The 24,071-nt window shown below is 38.1% G+C and overlaps 1 protein-coding gene across 1 annotated transcript in view; it reads right to left on the bottom strand.

The window, feature by feature from the left end:
• The window catches only part of b4galnt4b (beta-1,4-N-acetyl-galactosaminyl transferase 4b), a 108,221-nt gene that overhangs the window by 2,806 nt on the left and 81,344 nt on the right, over nt 1-24,071 (bottom strand). The window contains exons 10-19 of the mRNA XM_053492041.1: nt 19,918-19,984; nt 13,019-13,162; nt 7,452-7,561; nt 7,156-7,256; nt 6,960-7,033; nt 5,510-6,701; nt 4,234-4,586; nt 2,575-2,728; nt 2,348-2,420; nt 2,099-2,252 (exon numbers count right to left, since the gene is read on the bottom strand). Coding sequence (XP_053348016.1) covers nt 2,099-2,252; nt 2,348-2,420; nt 2,575-2,728; nt 4,234-4,586; nt 5,510-6,701; nt 6,960-7,033; nt 7,156-7,256; nt 7,452-7,561; nt 13,019-13,162; nt 19,918-19,984 — 2,422 coding nt within the window. The remainder of the gene's footprint in view (nt 1-2,098; nt 2,253-2,347; nt 2,421-2,574; nt 2,729-4,233; nt 4,587-5,509; nt 6,702-6,959; nt 7,034-7,155; nt 7,257-7,451; nt 7,562-13,018; nt 13,163-19,917; nt 19,985-24,071) is intronic.

The following is a 24,071-nucleotide window of genomic DNA, read 5'->3' as shown; positions in this document are numbered from 1 at the left end:
CATAATATATTACCTTCTTCAGTAAATGACGTTGCCTCTAACCCCACAGACGGAACAGCATGTAGAAGTTTTAATTACTATTTGAATTTATTTATTTAAATTTTTTGCTGTAGATCAGAAACAGTAGAGTAGTCTGTTCTGAAAACTAATTAAGGCTAACTGATATGTTAATATGCTAGCAAACTCTTATGTTCAAGCCTATATTTATTAATGAGATTCAAGATACACGTGCTGCTAAAAGATTAATTATCCAACATTTACTTCTGACCGAGTAATCTGATTGGATTATAGGCTTTCCACAAGTGTTAATATAGAGCATCACAGTGCAGGGACAGTAACTATATCACTCCTCGTCACAGGTGTTGTAACAATTGATTACGCTAACTGTCGCCAGCATAAATTAAAGAAGGTCAGTGCAGTAGTGGAAAGAGGGAAGAGCTACTGCCTGCCAAAACCTACCATCAAAACCAACCTTAATTAAACCACATACAATAACATTGTTATCTTAAACACTTTGTCAGTCACCAGCTCAACGCTTGTTTCACCAGTTCTGCAAGGATGTGTGTTGGACCGAAATCATTGATTAATTAAATGGTGTTTGCAAAACTGTTGTGTAAAAGCAATATCATACTTGAGCTTATGCTCTTGTACTAATAATCTTGATTTTGTGATATTGCTTAATTCTATCTATCTATCTATCTATCTATCTATCTATCTATCTATCTATCTAGATAGAAAGATAGATAGATACCTGTAGATAGATAGATAGATAGCTATAATTAAGCAATTAATAGATATAATTATAGATAGATAAATATAATTAAGCAATTATAGATCAATCTTTGGAAAAAAAAGAAACCACTGCAATTTACTCCAGAAAAAAATAAAAACTGATGGAGAGAGGGCCAAAATGCATAAAAGCTGTAATTGCAAATCAGGGTTATTATTTCACCAATTACTGATTTCTTAATGTTATTTAGACAAGGTATTATTTTTTGTTCAAATTATTTGCATTTTGGTTTTTTTTTTTAGTTCTTACTGCTCAAATACTGAATGATCTTGGGTTATTTTGATGTGTTGTGATATTGTCATTTTTTTAAAATATACAATCTACAAAACAATAGTTATCTCACCATTACATGCACCTGTAAGAAAAAAAAAACATGAGAAACTGATTATTTTGCAGTGGTATCTATATATATATAAATTATTAACTAAATAATATTTATAGTTAAGTTTTACTAGCTGTCTATTTCAAGACCAAATGTATTTGCATTAAGCTAATAATACAGGGCGATTCCCTTTGAAAGAGGTTCTGAATATTCTGTAATAACTGTGACAATGATGAAGCAATCTGAACCATATGAATCTGCTAGTTACATTTCAATGTGGTGCTCCATGTTCCTGAATGTACTGAAACCAGTGACGGTATCTGACTCTTATCTTTATATCATTGCATTGAGCTCTTGAATGACAGTGACAGTCACCGTGACATTTTCGGATGGCCTCCTCTATTAGAAGGGATCAATAATCCAGTCGTTTCAGTTTCAGTACCACTCTCTGAATAACACTCTTTGGCAGTATGTCAGGAACACCATATTTCTTCTTAAATTTGCTCTGACGTCACTTAAACAAATTGGTGACCCAATAGGTTCGCAATATAAAGGGATGATGCTAATGACTCTATAACACCATCCTGACGAGAAGGTCAAAAACGGCTGTCTGGTGCCTACCGACTCTGGGGCATCCTGGTGTTTTCAATCCTCTATATACCAAGGAGCACATTGTATGTTGTTTCATTCAGATTGCTTAGTCCTAGCGAGAGTTATTAAAGAATATTTAGGGCCTCTTTTAAGTTAATCACCCTGTATTTATAGAAGAATAGTGCAATATTTAAAAATAATTTACACAAGGCCAATATAATGCTAATTTTAAAATGTAATACTGTAGTTGAACTGAAACATCTTCTAAATTCTCAACACCATTAATTTCTCTCACCACTCTGTGTTGATTGGTCACCTAAACAAACCACATGTCATTTCTTTTTCTCTGAGAATACGGTATATTTCAGTAATTTTACACTCCAGTGAATAGATACCGTGTGGCTCCAGAGGTGAGCTCCCGCAGTCTAGCCTCATGACAATAGGGGCGAAGGCAAGTCTGCTCTCCACACAGTGCTTCCTGATACTCTCCAGGATGCTCAGCGGGAAGTGAATGTGCAGATCACACAAGAAAACAATACTGTGGCTGTCCTGAAAAGCACACAGAAATGTAACTTCCTCAAACCTAAACAGTGATTTTATATAAATTAAATAAGGAAGTTGAGTCTGTTTGGATTTGTTCTTACAGCTATCGTGTCCACCCCCATCTGTAGTCCAGAAGATCTCTCAAAGTTTCCTTCACGCCTTAGATATTCATACCTGAACAAGATGAAAATAGAGTTTAACACCAGGAAAGATCCTGCAAGCATACACACCAGCATAAAAATGTAGGGTGTTTGTCCATCATGAGCTGGTTAAATGGACCTGCGACACCCATGTTGGTGTAAGTAGGTAAGAGCGAGCAGGATGTTACCTGGGCACTGTGCTCTCCCTTAAGGCCTGCTCCACATCCATGTCCTCACTCTCAAAGTCCACAATGATGATGTTGAAGTTCTCATCCTTGGTCTCTCGATGTAGGAGTTCCATATCGGAGATAAACTGCTGAACCCACCGTGCCTGGTTCTTCACTGTCCGAGACAAAAGAGTAAGTGTTAAGAGCTACAAATGTATTATTGTGTTTTGGATAACAACAATGATAAATGAATATGTTTATAAAAGTAACAATACTAACATTTCATTAATTCATTCATCTGTTACAGGGTCGTGGGGGCGACTCTGGGCACAAAGTGGGGTACCCCCTGGACAAGGTGCCAATCAATTGCAGGGCACACACACACAGGGCAATTTTTTTAGCATAATAGATTTAGCCTAATATGTATGTCTTTGGACGCAGGGGAAACCCACCAAGTACGTATAGAACATGCAAACTCCCCAAACACAGACCCAAGGTGAGAATCAAACTCCCAACCATAGAGGTGGGACTTCAAGTTTTATCGAAAAATTCAATCATTCAATCAGTTAAACCCTTGTAGTATCCATAGGCGCAGATGGACACTCTTTGGTTGTCCCAATGTTCTTGCAACATTAATTTCCGCCATTACATTTACATTTAGGCATTTGGCAGATGCTCTTATCCAGAGCGACTTACAAAAAGTGCTTTAATTTTTACATAATTGGATACATACTTACACTGGGTTAACTAGGTTAATAAGCATGGTAGACCACTATTAGCATGGTAGACCATTATTAGCATTAGATGACCACTTGTAACAACAGCCAGCATTAGCAGTGTGAGCATGTCTGGATGTATTTTAGTTAAAATAAAATAATAAAAGGTATAAATTAATGTTGATATTTTGTTGCAATGATGTTATACAGTATTTGCAACGCTGTGTTTACGTCATTTATTCAATGTTGTCCCAATATACTGTATGTTATCCCAACATCGTTGTAATAAAGTAATCCTAAACTTTCAAAAACACCCTTATACGAATAGTCATTAGACATCATTGGCACAGCATTATGCAAACCAAAACGCACTGCTGGGAAAATGAAACCTAATCTAAACTTTCACAAAAAAGCAATACAGTAAGTTAAGTGTAATAGCCTCTCAGCTAATTTTGCTCCGGGCTAGATCATTATAAATTTTATCATGCCTGATCTAATTCTCTGGTCATGGGTCAGTGCTGATGGGGAGAGACTCATATACCAGGAACAGATCTACAAGACTGGCATTTCAAACATCTTTTATTAAACTCACACTGAATGCAAATTTGTCCGCAAATATTTTATAGCCTTTCATTGGTAAGTAACAAAAATGTGCAAGGGATTGTGGGACGGCATGGGATGATAACCTGGTTTGTCATCAGAGAACATGACCGGAGGGGTAAACTGACCTGGATTCAACTTTATAGGGGAATAAAAGCATCAACTGTGTGGTGCTGACAAATTTTGACAAAGTAAGACAAAGCGCAGTTTGACTAAAAATAATGGCATGTATGCTGTTGCCAGGTAACTGAAATAAAAACAGTAATTCTCACGTTAATTAATTGAGCTTGTATGGCGAAAAATTTGTGCAAGATGTAGTTAACTATTCTAGGGACACAAAGCTATATATGTCGGGCTTCAGTACCTGGAACCACAATATGCACCATGACGTCATGCCTCCACTGTAGCATGATAGGCTGACAGAGTAGCGGCTTTGGCCAGTGACCTCTCCAGGACGTGGATGCCCGAGACGGTCCACTGGAGCTGCTGCTGGTGGTTGGTATTTTAGAGGGCACGGCAGGGGCAGAAGGAGTGGTGACTTCCCTGCTCTCTATAATTTCTTCATGGCGGCTGCGCTGGTGAAGGAAGTAGATGTACTCAGACAGGCGTACCACTCTTTCCCCCGCCTCCAACAGCTCCAGCTCCACTAAATAACGGCTTCCTCGTGCCGGATCTCTGCGTTTCTCGACATTCACGATGCGGCGGAGGAAGTATATGCTGAGAGAGAAAGAAAGAGACAGAGAGAGAGAGAGAGAGAGAGGACAACTAGAATTCAGTGTATAGAAATAAATAACAGCATGTTTAATTCGTGTTGCATGGGCACAGGAACGAATTATAGTAGAGTGCAATTATAATTATTATCATTATTATTATTATTATATCTATCCATACAAAATGGTATAAATCTGAATTAATGTTTTAAATAAATTAATACACATCAGTGCATTAAGGAAAAGTGTCTCAATTTGTAGATAGCCAAAAAAAAAGTGAGATATTGGCCTACATTAGTAGCTATTACTTAAAGTTATATTTAGGTACATTGCACCTATGACTTCCCATTTTCCAAAGATATGCAGATTAGGCTAATTGGCGTTCCCAAATTGACCGTAGTGTGTGTAAGTGTGTGTGTGTGTGTGCCTTGCGATGGATTGGCACCCTGCCCAGGGTGTACCCTGCCTTGTGCCCTAAGCCTCCTGGGCTAGGCGCCAGGTTCCCGCGACCCTAAATACAGGATAAAGCGGTATAGAAGATGAGTGAGTGAGTAAGAGTAAGTGAACTAGTCTGAAATTGTCAGGAAAAAAATGAACAAAAGAAAAAAGGCATAGAGAGAAATAAGAAAGAGATGAATAAGAAAAAAGGAGAAATAAGCGTACATGTAAACCTGATGACTCAGCACTAACAGCAGGCACACTTTTTAATATGTAAAGGTGTTGAGAGTATGATTGTGTCTCTCATTACAATAATGCTGCATGGACACACTGCTAAAAGAGATCGCTGTTGTATCAGAGACAGAAGTAACACACAACCTGGTTAAAAGTGCAAACAAAACTAACAGTAAAGATCTAAACAGTTCTAACCCTAACCCTAGACTATTTTTGGACTGCTAAACACGACAGAAATGCACCAAAAGGTACACTTACCCTCCATTAAACTTGTTTATCCGTTCTACGTACTGCACGATTACCTCCTGCGCCTCACTCTCGGCCAGCTGCAGGTTTCCAGACACGTTGCACCGGAGGTCATTCCAGTCCGACCTGAGCAGCTCAAAATCCACCGGATTTACGCTGAATGTACGTTGCCAGTTGATCGCCTCCTCAGTCCAGCCGGGTCGTGCCTCTTCATCTTCGTAGCTGTATTCAGAGGTGGCGCTGTCTTTAATCTTAGCGACCTCCGGCTGCTGCGACTCCTCCACCATCTCGGAAGCTGTGGTGGCCCCGATCTCCACGGGTCGTCTTCTGTTAGACGAATTTGTCCCTGTAAAGTCTGAGCTTGATGGTGGCAGGTCTGTTATGAAGGGTGATGGAAAATCATTCACTCCGTATACAGTAGGTGAGAGTAGAGAGCTGCGCTTCAGTTGCTGTGTGGGTGATTTATGGTCTAACTTCGGCCAGGAGTCATGCCTTTTTGTGAATTTCCACCTTGAACTGAAATCCACAAGCTTTTTCCCGCTTGCAGTTTGATACAAAAAGACCCCAGGAAAGATCTCCATTGGCGGCTTGGGTGAACTTTTTGGTGAATGAGGTTTAGTGAGGTCGATTTTGCTTGACCTAACTTCTTTCTCTGGAGAGCCAGGATGTGCCCTGTTGCTCAGAAGGTGACTCGCCAACGAATATAGCGAGGAACGCTGAGAATCCTTGAATGTTTTGGACAGCCTTAAAGGCGTGATCTTGTTGCTTTGCTGTACGCTGCTTGGTGGAAGCCACTTTAAAGAACGCCGTCCATGAATCTGCATCATGCCAACGTCTCCTTCTTCCGTACTTTCTCTGTGGTCTGTCAAAGTCCCACGGTCTGCCTCTATAATGTGCCTTAGGTGCCTCTCTTTACCCATTCCTCTCTGTTGCTCTTCCTCTTGAGCGTGTTTATGGTAGGCTTGGTCTTCTCCTTTAATCCTCCTTTTGGTTCTCTTGGCTTTGAAATGTGAGTACAGGTGCTCTCGGGTTACAATGTGATCTCTTGAGTCTCTGGCTGTTTGGGTCTTAGTAGAGATGGTGCTAAATGAAGAACTTGAGAGCTGATCAGACATGCTTGTGTTGCTTGTTCTCCTGACTGGATGATGATTAGAGATGACCAAATCTTCCTCTAGATCTACACCCTCTTCTTCTTCAAGGAAATCTAATGAAAAATAATTATTTTGACAATTAAAGATCCAAAAAGTTTCTCAACTCTTAATGTAGCATTATTACTACCATTCTGCCATCCTGCTAACACACTTACGCACAATCACACATGCTGTTTTTTTTTTAAAGCACAAATTATCACAAACACAGCTGTGACATCCTCATCTCTGACAATGCTGTGATTAACCTATACCAGAAGAAGCCAACTGTTAAATTCTCTCTTAAAACTGTTTTGCAGCATGTCACAACACACCATCAGGATTTGGAAAGAAAATAGGCTTGTCATCACTATCTTCATCCATCTTCATGTATTTATAGAAGCCAAACCTGTTCGGAGTACAAGGTGAAGCATTATAACATCACTCATTATGTCATTCATAAATGCAAAATCTGCAGTAAAAATGATGTAATATGAGGTAATAAATACTCTGTTAACTGGTAAGCCATACTTTTCCAGGTATACTGGAGATTCCCTGTAGAAGCATTTGTTCTCTCTTTCCATATGAGTGAGTCTGGTGAAATCATTCGGATAGACGTAGGACAGGTACACCTAAAAGGATTAAAACATAAAAAACAACATAGAAATTAATTGTAATGATCAGTTATGTCCAACGGGAGGCGATGTTTGCTGACTGTAACACTGTCTGGAAATCAGATTTTTTTTTTGTTTCTCCCCAGAGTGTGAGCATCAGCAAATACATATCAAATAAATGCAGCTTATATAGAGTGTTACAGTGCTACTCACGAACTGCAGGCCCTGGTAGCGTGCGATGGGGAAATCTCTCACGACATAGGTAGGAGAGTAAACACAAGACGGGAGCACCTTCTCCAGCCTGGACGGAGCCATCATAGGGACTAAGAGGAGATAATATACATTTGATTTAATTCATTAAAATATAATGCTAAATATACAATTCTAAGCAGTTTTTGATTTCATTATCATAAAATGCATAGCCACATACATAATTAATGCATGACTATTATATAGAGCAAAAAAATGAATTGCTGCTGTCTTCAGAAAAGAGTAACATTTGAACTGGTATGACCATCACCATCACCATCATCACCATCACTATCATCATCATGTATACCGCTTTATGCTGTATACAGGATTGCGGGGGGCCTGGAGCCTATCCAATAAGACTTAGGGTATGAGGCGGGTGGCAATCCGTTGTACAGCCATTCACACACTATGAGCAATGTGGGAACGCCAATTAGCCTAATCTGCATGTCTTCGGGCTGAGACACAGAGAAAGCATGCAAACAAAGACATTTAAACATTTAAGGTGTAAGGCAAAATTCGAACCTCTAAGCCACCATTCTGTCAAACCGATATTTCTAATTGGGGCCAAAACACATTTAAAAATATATATAAAACAAATACCCAACACTGTATATAAACCAATCAGACCTAACATTAACACCACTGCCAGGTGGACTGAAACACCCTTATCACCAGCTATGCACCAGCAAACTGGTAAAAGGATCATGGGCACCTGAGGCTTACTTATGCCTTTGTGGAACAAAAGCTATCACTTCTGATATGCACCAATGGGATGCACGGGACAACCATGCCCAATCCATGAAGGCCCCACCCAGCAATCCACAGCACAAATTGTATGCACTGCCAACGTACTGGTGCCAGGAAAGAGCCACACCTCAGTATCAGTATAATCAATTATATTGTAAGTAGAGTATACATTTTTTGTTGCTGTTCTTTTGGCTGCTCATAAACGGAACATCCAATCAGCACATCTGACATGGCAAAGGTTTTACTCCGGATACCCTTTTTGATGCAAGATTTCTATTTTTATCCAGACTTGGGACTAAGGATGCCCTGAATCCAGTTGCTAGGTTCGGGAATTTCACTGCTAATTACATTTGTGCATGCAGGAATCGCACACTTAAGTGTAAATCATTGGGTTTAATGTCAACATGTAGTTTGTAAATGTGAAACATAATGCTTAGACGTGGATTTTTATCAGCTCATTAGTCCTTCAATTGAGTATTATTTGGATTTGCATACCAGAGATGATAGTGTTTCTAAAAGCAGCTTTCTGGAAATTAAAGCATACTTTTGTTTCCTGCAAATACATCCCATGCCGAAGCACTTTTAGTTTGCTGAACTGTATTACTTTTTCTCTTTTTCGTTTTGGATTGCGCTTTCTTTCGTTTTTTTCTTTTCTTACCCCACTATTACAACAACAGTGTAATTTATGTAAATATATACTTATGACATGCAAATATGGGACTAGTGTGTGGGAAAGTCTACACTGCTACATCTGATTTATCACTCACATTTAAATAGCTACTCTTTTTGATGTTGTATGACAATTTCATAAATCATACGAAGACTTCTTTAAAAAATTCCTTTCTCGCTAAAGGATATTATAACCCGAGTGTAAAAGAGGCGAAATCCACATGCTGAAACGACTGGTTTAGAAACAGGATGCTTTCAGTCACTGTCTAATTTCACCAATTTTGTTTGTACTATAACATTTGTACATAGTAGCAAAAAAAAAAATAAAAAAATTTTTAAGGAAAAAAAAGGATTAGATTAAAAAAATGAAGACTTAAAAAAAATTACACATTGTACGTATCAGAATGTACTAATCCTTCAGTTCAGAAAAGATACATTTATAAAAGAGGCTCAATAATGAGATTTAAACAGAGCACCTTTTTATGTAATTATTTAATTTTAGATTAAAACCGCTGTTTTTTTTTCCCTGCTTGTGTTTTGAAGCTGCATGAGACATAAGTTAATGGCTCAAATAAAAGTCGATACTTTAATAATTTGTGGTTTTATATGTAGTAGTATCTTTTTTATATATCTTAGTGTTACTGTGAAGAGGTGTGTATTGTTTGCCAGCAGGGGGCTCACACCCTTCCCCTTTCCCATCACCCTGCTCACCAGTCGATAAACACAGAGTCATGATACTCAACACACAGAAACCCAACAGTGTCCTGACCGATCTGCAGAATGCATCACTGGTGTACTGCAAGACAGAAATAAGGAGCTCCAGATCCCTTTGGAGACTTTATGACTATCACACTGACCTGAGGACTAGGTCGCATGTTTCCTGTTTAGTAGTGTTCGGTTCTGTCTATTTAGACTGCATATTCATTTCCTGTAAGGTTCGAACAGTTTTCTTTGCACTTACGAGTTGTATTCACTGATTTACCTGGTGGTTTGACCTGTTTTTAAGTTCTCAGTTTCTGATCTGGTTTTCCTGTGCTGTTCTGGTTGTTTGCTCAATTTGACCTCAGCCTGTTTTCTAATTGCAAATCTGCTTGCTGATATGGATTTTAATAGACTTGTGCTCGCTCTCACATCAACCTGCCTCGTTTGAATCTCTGGTGGCCTTTTTTATCTACTGCAACCGCTGCATTAATTAGAGTGGTTCATGCAAAATTTATATATACACATATATATTTATTAATATACAGAACCAGTCCAAGTTTAGACACAAGGTTGGATTTATTTTCTACATTCTAGAAGAATACAGGACTTTTCCTAAAACTAGGAAATAACACATATAGCATTGGGTAATTAAGTAAGAACAACCACAACAGCCAGTCGTTATTTTAAGACATGAAGGTCAGCTGTTCTGGAACAGTTCTTGTAAAAACAGTATTGCCAAGTGCATTTGCAAAACCATGATGAAACTGGAGACCAACTCAGGAAAGCTTCACGTTTTGATGTCAGTCCATGCTTTCCCATCTATATCTGTGATAAGGGCCTAGCAAAACAGTACTGCTATAAAACTGGAGACTATAAAAGTCTGAGTCAATGAGAAATTTGTGAATAAGCCATAGTGAACAGTACATTAGGGTTAAATTGAAATCGCTCTCCCCCATTAGTCATTCAGTCCGAACATGATTTAATACAACCACAAACCTGTTAAATTAAAAGCAAATTATTATTCGGCACGCACCGAGCACACAGCCGAGCCTGCATTAGTATGTAGTCAGACAGACAAACGCTGTGCATATTCTACAGAACAGAATAAATAAATAAATCAGCATCAGCCATGCTAATGTTAGTATGCACACATGCAGTCATAACAATCTAAATCGCCCCCTTAATGCACGTGAAACAGAACTGACAAGATCGAAATAAAAATTAAAAGTTTGCAGCCTGTCAGCAGGAAAGGTTTTTTGCTTGACAACAATGAGAATAAATATTTGTGCAGGAACAGCGGGGCTGAAAAGTGTAAACAAAGCATAACAAAATATGTAGGTATGTACAAGATACGTCTCTTTAACAAGTCCTCCATTGATTTTCAAAGGATAAGGCGCTCATCTGAAAATGTCAGTTTCCTTTTTTCACGAAAAAATTTCATCACAAGTCCTAGTGTAGTTCGACTTCAACACACCTTGTAGTATAAGTACCCACATTTTGTTTGTGTCTCATTAGTAATACAACTCATACAATTATTTAAGCACTTCAGTCTATATCAGTCTACAGTAATTTAACAAGGTTTGCCATTTAATGACAATTAGTGCAAAAAGGACTGATTATTATTATTATTATTATAATAATAATTCAGCGCAGTTATAAGCATTTATTATTTAAAGGCTTGGACAAAACAATGTGCTAAGTACGGTGTTGTAATCCATTGACCTCTAGCAAATCTACATGTTGTTGTTGTTAAAACCAGCAGAGTTGTGAATGAGTGTGATGAGGGTAGTGGTGACAAACGATGGTAGGTAATATTTTACTTATTACTAATTTGGCCCTTATTGCCTCTATTTCTAAGATAGGCATATGGTCTATTGTTCTAAGCTGGCAGGTACAGTTTTAGAAAGTCCAAACATTTGCAGCTTGTGTGTGCAGTTTTGTATTCCAACTGCCAAAATGCCCCGACTTGAACATCTGCAAAGAGAGTTCTGCCATAACTGTGGCAAAGCAAGCTATTCAAATGCTGCCGCGTATTCATCACCTTCCTCTAGTGTTTCATGGCCACATTGAGGAATAAAGCTAACAGCAGATATGGCTGCCGAGCCCTCTAGGAAGATAAAGGTGAGTGCCATAATTGTGTTGCAGCAGCAAGAATAAAACCAAAAGAAGATACATGGGATACACTAGGGGTTGCATTGTGCCCTCACCGCAGCACAAAACACAAAGGCAGTTTTGTGCTGGAACAGATTGTGATCAAGTCACTAAGGAAAAGATTTACTGAAATTGCCGGGGGAGTTCAGCTTCGGTCCTTGTTGATGGAGGGATGGTCCTTCCTTTCTTCACTGAAGCCTGATAACCACAGACTACTTGAGTGGCTACTTAGCACACTGTCCAGAATGTATTGTTACCGTGTTGTCTAGTGCTGAACACAGGAGCCCACCTCACAGATACACAAGACCTAAGCTCCAGTAAATGACTATACTTACCACAGAATCACTCTACTCAAAAAATAGGCAACAGAATTCTTAAGTGAACCACAAATCCTGAAATATTTAATGATTTTGCTCCATTTAAGAACTGAAAGATGTCTTTGTAGTACTTGCTGTGATGCAGACAGTGAAAATCCATGATTGTTTTGTATGCAATCAATCTAAAGGATGCATGCCTCCATTTCAGGAGTATATTGAATCAGAAGGTGAGAAATACATAAATTCCTTAAAATACCCCAGTTTTCAAACCTGATAAGGTTTTCAAAACTTCCAGAAATAAGGTTATGAAATACACCGATCAGCCATAAAGTTAAAATCTAAAACATTAAGCCCGATGTTGTTGGAGTTCCACTTGTGCCGCTAGGGCAGTTCTGGCCCCGGAGTGTGCTGTGGTGTCTGGCACCAGGACGGTGAGGCCTCCATGGATCAGACTTGTTTGTCCCATTCGCAGCAGGCTGTGTTGCACTGGGTATCGTGACGTTTTTCAACAATTTGTGGTTTATTGGCTTTTCTGTGGGATCCGACCAGACAGGCTAGCCTTTGATCCCCGCAGACATAAAGGTGCCTTGGGTGCCCATGATCGTTTCACCAATTTACTGGTATATAATTGACAATCAATGTTGTTTAATTCACCTGGCTTTGTTGTTGGTGTTGTGGCTGATTTTGTCTAATCTCCACAAGTCGCACACACTGTCCTGTGGATTTTTCCCAATAGTTAATTATGTATACAGAGCAACGAACTAAAGTTCCTCCAGCAACACTGCTTTAATCCCATGACAAGTATGGATTCTACATTGCGCTGCTATGTTTCAGCTGGGTGTAGAGTCTATTGCACAAAAAAAAAGTCCTGAAAATAACTAGCAAGATCAGCAGTATATGAATATTGGAAATTATAGTACATCATGTGATTGATATACTCACTCTTGTAGAATGTGTCGCGTGGGTCTGGTCTGAGCATGTCTGCAGCATGTGTGTGTGAACCGTGGACCTCCTGCAGAGTGCGTATGTGGCTGGCCAAGGTCTGAGGGATGTGTTTCACACTGTTCATCTTCAGGCTGGACTCATCTGAGGTGAGAGAGAATGAGAGAGGAAAGTGGGAAAAGGGTCATGGAGTTAACTTCACACACATGAGCAGCAGCTCGGTGGATGAGGGATGACAGAGTAGGTCACTGAGATCAGCTCAGGCAAGAAGTGCAAAAAAGGCAAAACACAATGCTGCACTCGCTAGAAAACGTCCAGAACTATAGACTCTAGTGCTGTAGGTAAGTGTACATTCTTTGAAAAAAAACGGAGACGGTATGTATGAATGTGATAATATTTTCGGGTGAAACGGAGAACTGGAGTTAAAGGAGCAGTCAAATTCATAAGTGGAATATGGAACAGAATTTGGAAATGCTGCATATTCAGCAACCTCATAAAAATAAGAAATACTGAGATGCAATAAACAAATTTATTAGTCTCTTACCCATTTGTCATTTTTTTAGAAATACATTTGAAATAAATGACCAGATTCGGAAGTCATGTGGGATAATCAACTGTCAGCACTAGTGGAGTGCATGAATAATAAAGTCAATTTCATTTGTTTGTTTATTTATTTATCTGAATATTAAATTATTTCAAACAACCATGTACATGAGGCTTGCAATATGAGATAATGACAGTGATGATTTTATTATTATTTTTTTTTTAGAAAAGCAAGGAAGGAAAAAAGAAAAATAAAGGAGTTGATGATTCTATGTGAGACAAGCATTCTATGTGATCAATTTACCACATTTATACACGGGATCATATAAAAATGAACAGACTGGCAAGGCCTCCTTTCCCCATAGAAAGACACAAGACACTGTAACTGTATGATGATGAACCTGGTTTTGCCACATGTGATGCTGGGGTTTTTGTCTATGGTCATATTTAGAGATAAGTCTGAAACTGCATGTAGTGTACACCTGCACAGTGTGTGAGGGACAGAGTCTTGCCAAAAACAGATGAACGTATCAGCTGGGTGCAATTCTGACCTACTACTTTAAAATAATAGCTGTGTCTCATGTCAACGCTGGAATCAGAGTCCAACTTCAGTTCCCAGACTGCTCCATGGTCTACAGTCAGGGCCACCACAAACCAGCCATCCAGTTTATTACCCTGGACTCAGTCAACACTCCACTATTGTGCAGTATATACAGTATAAACTGTGTGCACTGACACACGCCAAACACCACTTCAACATGAAGTACTGCTTAGTGTATCTTACCTGACATCCCAAATCCTGTTCGTTGTATCTGATTATCTGGATTTTGCTCAGTATTGTCTGTTTGCTCTGACCTTCTGTCTGTTTTTGAAATCGTCTCGGCTTCACATTTTGCCTGTCATTTATTTTTTACAGTAAAGCAGTTCACCTGCAACTGCGGCCTGACTTGAAATAAAAATATAAATAGTACACACGATTCAGACACTAATTCAATTTATTTGCAATGGATTTGCAATGGGATATCTAACAGTATGTGAACCTAATCTTGCACTAATAATAGAAATAACAGCCAAATATGAATAAAAATTTTTTAAATTTGTTGACTAGATACAGCATAATAAGAATGTATTGTAGTGGGAATGGGAGGGATGGTAACCTTTGGTTAATCCATTTAATTGGTAAATATTAATATTTTTTTCTTTTCCATTTATTATACTTCAGACATGATTAAACACTTCACAGAACTGATGCCTTGCATTCCAGGTTACGGGTTCCATCCATGCATCGGGATCTGTGTGCACGGAGTGTGCATGTTCTCCCCGTGCTTGGTGGGTTTCCTTCAGGTCCTCCAGTTTTCTCCCACAGTGCAAAGATTACAGATTAGGCTAATTGGCGTTCCTAAAGTGTGTGAATGAGGGTGTGAGTGTGTGTGTGTGTGTGTGTGTGTGCCCTGCGATGGATTGGCGTACCCCACCTAGTGCCCTAAGTCCTCTGGGATAGATTCTAGATTCTCTCGCAACCCTGTATACAGAATAAAGCAGTACAGACAACCGAGAGTAAACACTTCACAGTGGGCAGGGGGTGAGCAGAAGCACTTTGTTTTGGGGCAAAAGTTACATTATGATTAAATGCTTTGAGATCCAGAGGCGGCAAAAGTAAGCAAACTCAATACTCAAGTAAAAGTAAATATGTAATTAATAATGAATAAATAAATGTACAGTTCATTGGTTGTGGTCAGATGATTTACTTTACAATAGATAAAATGTTTTAAGTTCAATTTATTTAAGTTTTTTATTACAAGTTATATTAATTATTTGACTGGTCGGTTTAGTGGACAGAGACGAGTGAACACTGCATATATTATTAGACAATGGATTTTACAGCTAGAATTCTGAAGTTTTATGGATCATGAAGAGACGACCTTAGAGAGACGCAAGTAGCCACTCTAGGGCAGGGCTTGTAGTTTAACTTCAAGAGAGCTGTGGCTTTTTGGGAGCTAAAAATAAATAATTTTTTAACTTTGTTAAAAATTCAAAACTTCTGCTTCTAAAAACTCAGTGCTGGTCAGGTTGGTGATACAGTGTGTTTTAAATTAAAAATAATCAACATAGAGAAATGTGCTCCCCCCCCCCCCCCCTTTTTTTTTTTTTTTTTTTTTTTTTTTACAAAGGGAGATGAAAAATTATATGAATGAATTATAACAGATTATTAAGTTACTGAAGCTAATGTGGTGTGTGAGGAGGCCCTGGACATGATGCCATGACTTGTTGATAGCAACTAGATTTGATATTAATTAAACAAATGACGGCATTGTTGTTTTTCATGACTTTAGTTAAACTCACCATTTGCTACTATTGCTACCCTGTACAATGCAAGTAAGTTAGTCTATGCAATTAAACACGGACAGGCATATAAGGTTATAAGCTTGTTTGAGACGACTGAAAATGAGCCAGAATAATCCAAAGCATAGAGACCAAGTGGACGGGATCTGTTTAAATTCTAATTAAATTAAATTTTTATTCGTCACATACACAATCAAACACAGTACAATATGCAGTGAAATGCTTATACGACTGCTCGTGACCTTAAAATCAAGATTATCAATAGAAATAAATTGTGTAATAGAATAAGATCAAAATATATAAAAACTTGGCTGCAGAAAAAAATAGAACACAAAATATAAAAAATATATATATTTTAAAAACTTAGCTGTACAAAATATAGGCAATTTGGCTATAAAAATATGGAAAATATGGAAACTGGTGTAGAAATTGATATCGAGTTTAAATAGAAATATTCGTGCAGTGTAAAAATTTGCATAAATGTGAGATGTAATGACCATAGATGTTGCCCAGGAAACCATTAATCGCGTTGGTGCACTAACCAGTCTGTGATTTTCAATGACCTGCCAGCCTTTTCTGTAATCTAGGTTTAGTGGGGTTATTTTTCATTCTTGTCCTTCCCACAGGATATGGTGTGTATGACGGCGTGAACACTTTTATTTATAAAAAAAAATAAAAATAATAATAATCTATGGACTTGTGTGACGTTCACCTTAGCAACGAGTCTCTGTTTAAAATGTATGGAGTAAAAATACAGGTATTTTATCAAAAAATGTAGCGAGTAGAAGTAAAAGGTATTACATACAGACAATACTCAAGTAAAGTGCAGATACACCTTACTTGGCACCAGTGCTTGGATCTTATCTAATCTGGATGATTTTAATCCGATTGTAAAAAATAATTAAAAAAATTTAATAGTTGCTAAAGATTACATTATTATTTTGTTTGATTGTTTTGTATTTCTTTTCTATTATTTGCATTCTCATTTTGACGCCTTTGTTACACTTTGCTATGTTACTAGCGCATATCCCCCGCAATGTACTCGTATGTTAAATAAGTGAATTAGAATGTCTATGAGGCCTTATACCATAAGTACCTATACTTTACTTTGTGCTCAGTAGGAGTGTGTGTTCTCAATGTATTACTCTTTGTCTGCTAACACTACGTGAAATCTCACAAGTGTCTGTCTGACGGCCCAGTAATGACGACACACTTTAATTAGTTGTATTGATTAGCAGCATGTGTGTGTGTGTGTTTCTTCTGTGCACTGGAATCGTAAATAAAGCAGATAAAGAGACAGAGGAAGAGCCCAAGACATTGCCGTGAGGGTTTGACAGCTGAACCCAGACAGTACTACATAATAGAGTAGCAGTATGTCTCACTCTGAGCATATTAACTGCTCTCACATATACAGTATGGACACACTCAGTTGTTTGAGTGAGGCGAGCATGTGTGTGTGTGTGTGTGTGTGTGTCTTCTCCACTCATTATGTTTCATCTCCCAGTGTTATGTGAACTCTCAGAAGGGTCTGCTCAACTGGCCAGTGGTGAAAACACACTTTAATTAGTAGCATCGATTGGCTGCAAGTTTGTGCAAGTGTGTGCGTTTAAATGTGTGCAGGTTCTTTCTGTGTTCCTCTCTGACAGAGCAGTCTGGGTGATTAATGATTGGGACAGCGTATTACACTTTGCACTGTATTCTCCGAGCGAGCGGGGGTGGCCAGGCTGCGCTCTCTAATGCACGTCCCTCTCTCCCTCGGCTTGTTAACTATAGCAAGGATTAAAAGGAAAAAACGCTTAAGCCTGAAAATTCATAAATGAAGCAAAAGCTCGAACGTGGGCAGACGCTCTTATGGCTTCGTGGTAAAAGCCTATGTGAATGAATGTCCCTTCCCTTGCCAATGGAGGCTAATGTGAGGGACTGCAGGTGCGAACATGTGCGAATGCAGATAAGAGAAAGTGGAGAGACATGACAACAACCCAAGTGTCTGGTTACCGTTGCAGGTGATTGCAAGTGCAAAGAAATTAAAGAGTCAAGCCATGCCATCGTTAGTCTCGTCGTCGTTTAAATTAAAATGCTTATTTCTGAGCAGAAAGATTCTGAGCATTTCCGCAGTGTTGAGGTTTGCGTTCAAATCGGCAAAGTATCGATCATTCAACAAGTGGGGATTTAATTCCTGACTTTGAACTTTGAGACCATGCAACGTTTTATGGTGGGAAAAACTGATCCAGAAAGTATATTAGCATTTGTCTTGCTGTTGTGCACATAATAGGGTTTGACTTTGACTATAATAGTTTGACTATATAATATATATAATATATAACTATGTAATACTGTAATAGAGTTTGACTATGAGTTAATAACACTAAAAATGTGATCATTTGTATTTGGTACAGTAGTTGCATGTATGAATGAATTTCAGACAAATATAGTGTGCCCTGAAAGAATATACACCCTTCGGGTCAATACATGTAGTCGCCCCCCTCCTTTTTTTTAACCAACATCAAAAAAGATATTTTAGTACAGTATATATGTCTCTAAGAGCTTTACATAACTGGAACCTGATATTTCTGCCTATCCTATTCCTCTTGGGAAAAAAGGGTAAAATCTGTCAGATTTGATGTGCTGGTGCTTGCTACAAAATGAATGCCATTTGACTGAGATACTCTAACGCATTCAGGTTCTTGGTCTTTAACCACTCCAGTGCAGCTTTGGCAGGATGTTTTGGGTCATTATGTATGATTACATGGATAATATTTCCTTAATCCTACTGAAATCATTTTGATTATAGATTCCAACTTAAGTGTTTACATGACTGTTTAACTGATGAGATGCGCCTTTAAATGCTTTGAGCATGTGAGGTAATCATTTAATCAGAATATAACTTTTTAGTAGAGTGCTTCTGCACGCTGTAAAGTGTTTAATCTGCAGGAAATATAAATATAGAAGAAGACTTTTCTCCAACTTTGAGGTGAGGCTAGGTACCCCATCTTTAGTGTTATGACTGGTTAAAAAACATTCAGTCTCATTTAGTCTCGCACATACTAAAATGGGGAGCTGGTTAGTCCACCCTTCCTCAGCAAAAGATTCAGTAGATAAAAGTCCAAAGCAAAGCCTAGTAGGGGAGAGTCGTTCACACTGAGATTACTAATTAGGAATAGAAGCTTAGTTCCTTCCTGGAAACACATTGTGCCACATGGGAGTAAAATTAGGTGACTTAAACATGCGCGGAAAGAATTTATTTATTCCGTCAAATGAGGTACTACTGTATCTGATCAAGGGTTTACATGGCTAATGAAACCCTTTGGGAATTTGAGGTCGACCCCTCAAATTAAAAATTTCGTTCCGATCTGCATTTTTATTCAGATTTGGCAATTATTAGTGAAATATTAGGGTCCATATAAACTCAGCAATTGCCCTGTTGAACCTCTGCACCAGTCTCACACCTACTGTAGACCGGAACAGGTTTTCTGCCAGCATTACCCTGACCACGTTTTCCCAGTCCTGGTTTATGTTGATGAAAAGCATCTCAACGCCATGCTACTACATCCATAGTATGTCTTTTTATCACTATCAAGTCACACAATAATAATGACACATAATTCCAACTTGTCAGAGCTGGTGGGCTGTCTGCTTGCTGGTAAGCTTTTTTTCCCTCCTTTTAATCCTAAAATCCCATGGTTAATACAGATTTTTTTGCTACCTGTGTGACCACTGTATTTATATCACTTATGTTTTAAAATAAAGCTATAAAATAGTTTTTGAGTGTTATAAAGCCTTTAAATGCTTTCCCGTTGCATAATCATGGCATTAACCAACAAACTTATTAATACATAAGTGTATTTCAATGACAAAGAGTGACATTATATATTTCCTGCTACTAAGTACTGCATTTTATGAGAAGGAATCATGTGTAGTATAAATTTCATGGTGCAATATTTTATACCATTTACAGCCATTTAGATCTTCACATTAACACATGACTACATAAAAAAAAAAGAAAGCACAATTACCAGTATACAGTGAGATGTAGGCTGAGTCAATGACATCATACTTCAAGCCAGGCAAAAAGGGCCTCCACTGAAAGAGAAAAGAAAAGTAAGAGATGAGGAGCTGATGAGGAGACAGAAATGCCTGGGTCCATCATTGCTTTAGTTCTATGAGGTGTTCAGAGATGGCTCTGCCACTTTAAAATAGCTGTTAGATAGACAGGCTGCAATTCTTCTAAAGAGGCTGTGCAATTACTACATCACATCTTCTTAGCCTCGCTGTGATTGCACGAGACAGGTCATTTACCAGAACAAAAAACTCTAATTACACTGCTGCAAGCTGTAGCCTTCACATACACGCAGAAACAGACACACTCTCTTACTCAGACAAATGTCTTGAACATTTCTATTAGCATTATGCTACCTTAAGTGTATCGTAATGGATGTGATATAATGATACTATTGAAAAAGAAGTGGATAAATGTACATTAGTCTGACAGTTGATGAGTTAACACGGTGCTGCACAACGTTAACTCGGCAATGCTCAGCCCAAAAAAGTTGCACACTCTATGATTTTGTTCAACCGGCTTTAGATTTGATTATGGTGCATGTGTAAAAATGATTCCTTTTTGCTCCCAGAAGCACTCTTAAAGTCCTGAAATATACCCGGGCAATCAGGGAAGAAAACAATGCACTGATTTGATAACCTGGTCATAAGACAGTATGTTGCTGAACTTAGACCTGATCAATCTTTGTCCCTAGCAAATTGAATCCTTTTTCAAATTAACTAACAAGTGGTTTTCTTATGGCCACAGAGCTGTTTAGGCTCAATCCTGTAACTTTTGTGTACATCGTGTGTATGTACAGTAAATGCTTTTTGCAATTTATAAATAATGCAACTTTATTATGCATTTATGTGGTTTAAATTCATGTGTGCGTGTGGGTGTGTGTATATTATGCATTAACCAGAACTAGCATCCAGGAACTTATGTAGTTGTGTAATGTACAGTAGGATTTAAATTCCTGGCTAAATAGTAAATAGTAGTTAAATAGTAAAAAGTTAAATAATAGTTAAGTAGTGGAGTAAAGTGCCTTATCCACTATCATCCGGCAATCGTGAGTTCCTGGCAATGCCACTCTCAAAGGCAAAGAGACCAATTGTTGGTATCTGTGAGCTCATGCAAAGTCCTCCTCAAAGTGTGTTACACTTCCCCTATGGGTAAGAGAGTGGCAGATCAGAAAGATGTAGCACATGGGAGGTAGCTGTTGGTGGGAAGTGGACATAAATTTAGGGAGAAAATTTGTGTGTGTGTAATCTGAGTATGAAGTTACAAGAGTGTGGAATGTGAGACTGGATCCGATGATGGATTTATGAAAAAAATAAACATAATGGTAAATAAAGGTTTTTAAACTTTAAAGCAATCATAATGGTGTTATGAATAAAGATGTAAGACATCAAGATTATATAGAGGTAGTGTATAGATGGAAAGGGAGGAGAAAAGCTTTAAGATTACTTATATTAATCTTGACTGTTTCAAATGAAATCGGACAAATAGCAACGCTGGTCTTGACAAGCCTACAAATGTGCCAATCCCTTGACTGCACAGCATGTGAGCTTTCTTCTATCTGCACGCATTGCATCAGCCACAGTCTCATTTCATCATTCTCAACTTTCTTTCTCTCTGTCTCTCTCTCTGTCTTTATTCCGGTACCACTATTACGTTGAACACCTGCAATTGTCTTAATGGCTTAATATATTCCGGATGAATTATTAAACTGTATAGACCAACCGTATGGACCAACCATGATCTACAGCAACTCTGACAAACATCAAGAAAAAAAAATCAAAGAAAAACCTACATGGAATAAGAAACATACATTTTCACTAAGTATTCAGTAAGTACTGTTGGGGATGACATGGAAAAAAAGTAAAATACATTCATATGCTCCGCCACTAATTCAGGACTTTGATGAATAAATGATTTCCCTTGTTCACCATGCCTAATTAAGGACTCTCTCTATTTAATTTTTTTTTTTTTTTTGGCAAGAGACAGCGTGTGAGTAAAGCCCCTGATGATTATCTTACTTGTGAAGGAAGGCTTAAAATTCTCCTCTGACAGTGAATATCTATGAATTTATTCATGCCACACGTCTCCCGTCTTTGAACCTGCTCCTACATGCCATCGATAATTTTAAATGGAGACAAAACAGAACTAAAGCAAAAATGCTTCATCTTTCAGCTTTGCTTTTTCCTCTGAACTCTGAGGTGTGTGTGCCACAGCCTTCGTTTTATTATTATTTTTCCTTCCCTACCACCGATGGTGAATTAATTCGTTCCGAGAGCCCGGGTCCGATAGTCGTGGTGTGAGCATCATTCGTGGTTGTGTTTATTCTCTCTGGGAAGCAAATAAGCTGAGTTTCTCTGAGCTCCTGGGAAGCCTATGAGAAGTTGTCCGATTTAACTGACACAGCCTCAATGGAGATATAATATTAGCAATAACAGTAATATGAGCTACTTTATTTTATATATATAAAAAAAGGAACTCACTCTTGGACTTGCAAAGCCCTTGAAATTGAAGTCTGAGGTCACTTACTGTAACTAATTCACTACAGGCTTCCCTTAATGCTCTCACACTTGTACTGTGTTTGAGAAACACTCAGGGAGAAGAGCCCAGGCAGTGTTTTACTTTATGATTAATAATTCATCAAAGAAAGATTTTTGGAGAGTGCTTAAGTGAGCCGTGTGTATACAGATGAGCTCTTTTCAACCTGATGGGTACCTGGGGAAACATGAACAGCAGGAGGAAGGCTGATCACTTCAACCGTTACACACCCTCCTGTCCTTTGAATTTTTATCCTTCGGTTATGTGCTTATCTGTCTCCTTTTTCAAACCTACAGAATAAAGCAAAAATGCTGAAAAAGACATTCTTTTTTTTTTTTTGCCCGCTCGTTCCATTAGTTACTAAACAGCTGTCTGAAGGAAAAGCTTGTAAGTCACAATGTCATAGCATGTTTTACTAATCTGGCCTTGGTTCAGGAATAAGCATGGCATTAATGTGGACTTTTATGTTGCATCACTTGGAAGAAATTTTAATGGAAAATTCTACAGGCTTAAGCAAGGTTAGATTTGAATGTGCCTGGCATTTTTTTTTTTACTTTGATTTGAAAAGAAAACTTTTCCACACAGTGGTAGAGCTGTAGAGAGCACACTGTATGCCACGTATTATAGTTCTCCCTGTGCACAAAACAGATAATATCACGAATTAGGTCAAACCAATTTGGATGAAGATGTGTGCTAATTAGAATAAGCTATTTTAGTTAATGGATGGAACAAACATGTGGTTTTTTGCACAAAAATGCCTAAAACTGGGGAATTCTCAAATAAATCGCAAAGCAATCGAGAAGGCATGGATTGACACCATGGTACTGCAGGCGTCTTTTTGAAGAATAAAGGACACTAAATACTGATTGTTGTATAGAAATGTACTTTATTGCATAAAATAATAAATTATTCTTATATTATGCTGATTGTCATGATTTAAAAAAAAATTGAGTGTCATTAAAAACACTGAATTTTACTGAATCGCTGTAATCAAATACGTGTTACACTATATGCATAGTATAAGAGCTATTATCTTATGATTTCATTACATTTAATGGAGACAACCATTCCCATCTACAGTATGATGATGGGACTCTAGAAACCATTTCGCCGCGCTATAATGTGCTCCCACTTTTATGAATACGTTATGAGGTGTTTATGTTGGATTTCATGAATATTTTATGTACACATCATTTGTATAAAGTGTTCTCTCTTATTTTTGTCTTATGGGTACAATTCCATTTCCTCTCCTCTCTTTTTTATATGTGTTTATTGCATTCCAGGTCTCATTCCATTCCAGAGCTGCAGTCAAACTCACTTAGAAAAGCACATAAATACGCTGTTATGCTGATCGTAATCATACCATTTAAAATCAAATATGCAGTGCTGCCGTGAGCGTCGGTATCGATAAACACTTTTATGGACCGAGATTTATTACAAAGCATGCATGGTGGACTCATAAGGCCTCATTTCGACGAATATGTCCATGGTAAGTATGTATTCTACTGCCAAGAAGCAGAAACTCAGCTCAAGCCATTACCATTGCATTTTCTAGATCTAAATCAAAATCCTGCT

Source organism: Clarias gariepinus, chromosome 3 (assembly GCF_024256425.1).
Source record: "Clarias gariepinus isolate MV-2021 ecotype Netherlands chromosome 3, CGAR_prim_01v2, whole genome shotgun sequence".
Classification (NCBI taxonomy): domain Eukaryota; kingdom Metazoa; phylum Chordata; class Actinopteri; order Siluriformes; family Clariidae; genus Clarias; species Clarias gariepinus.
This window is presented reverse-complemented; position numbering and strand designations above follow the sequence as displayed.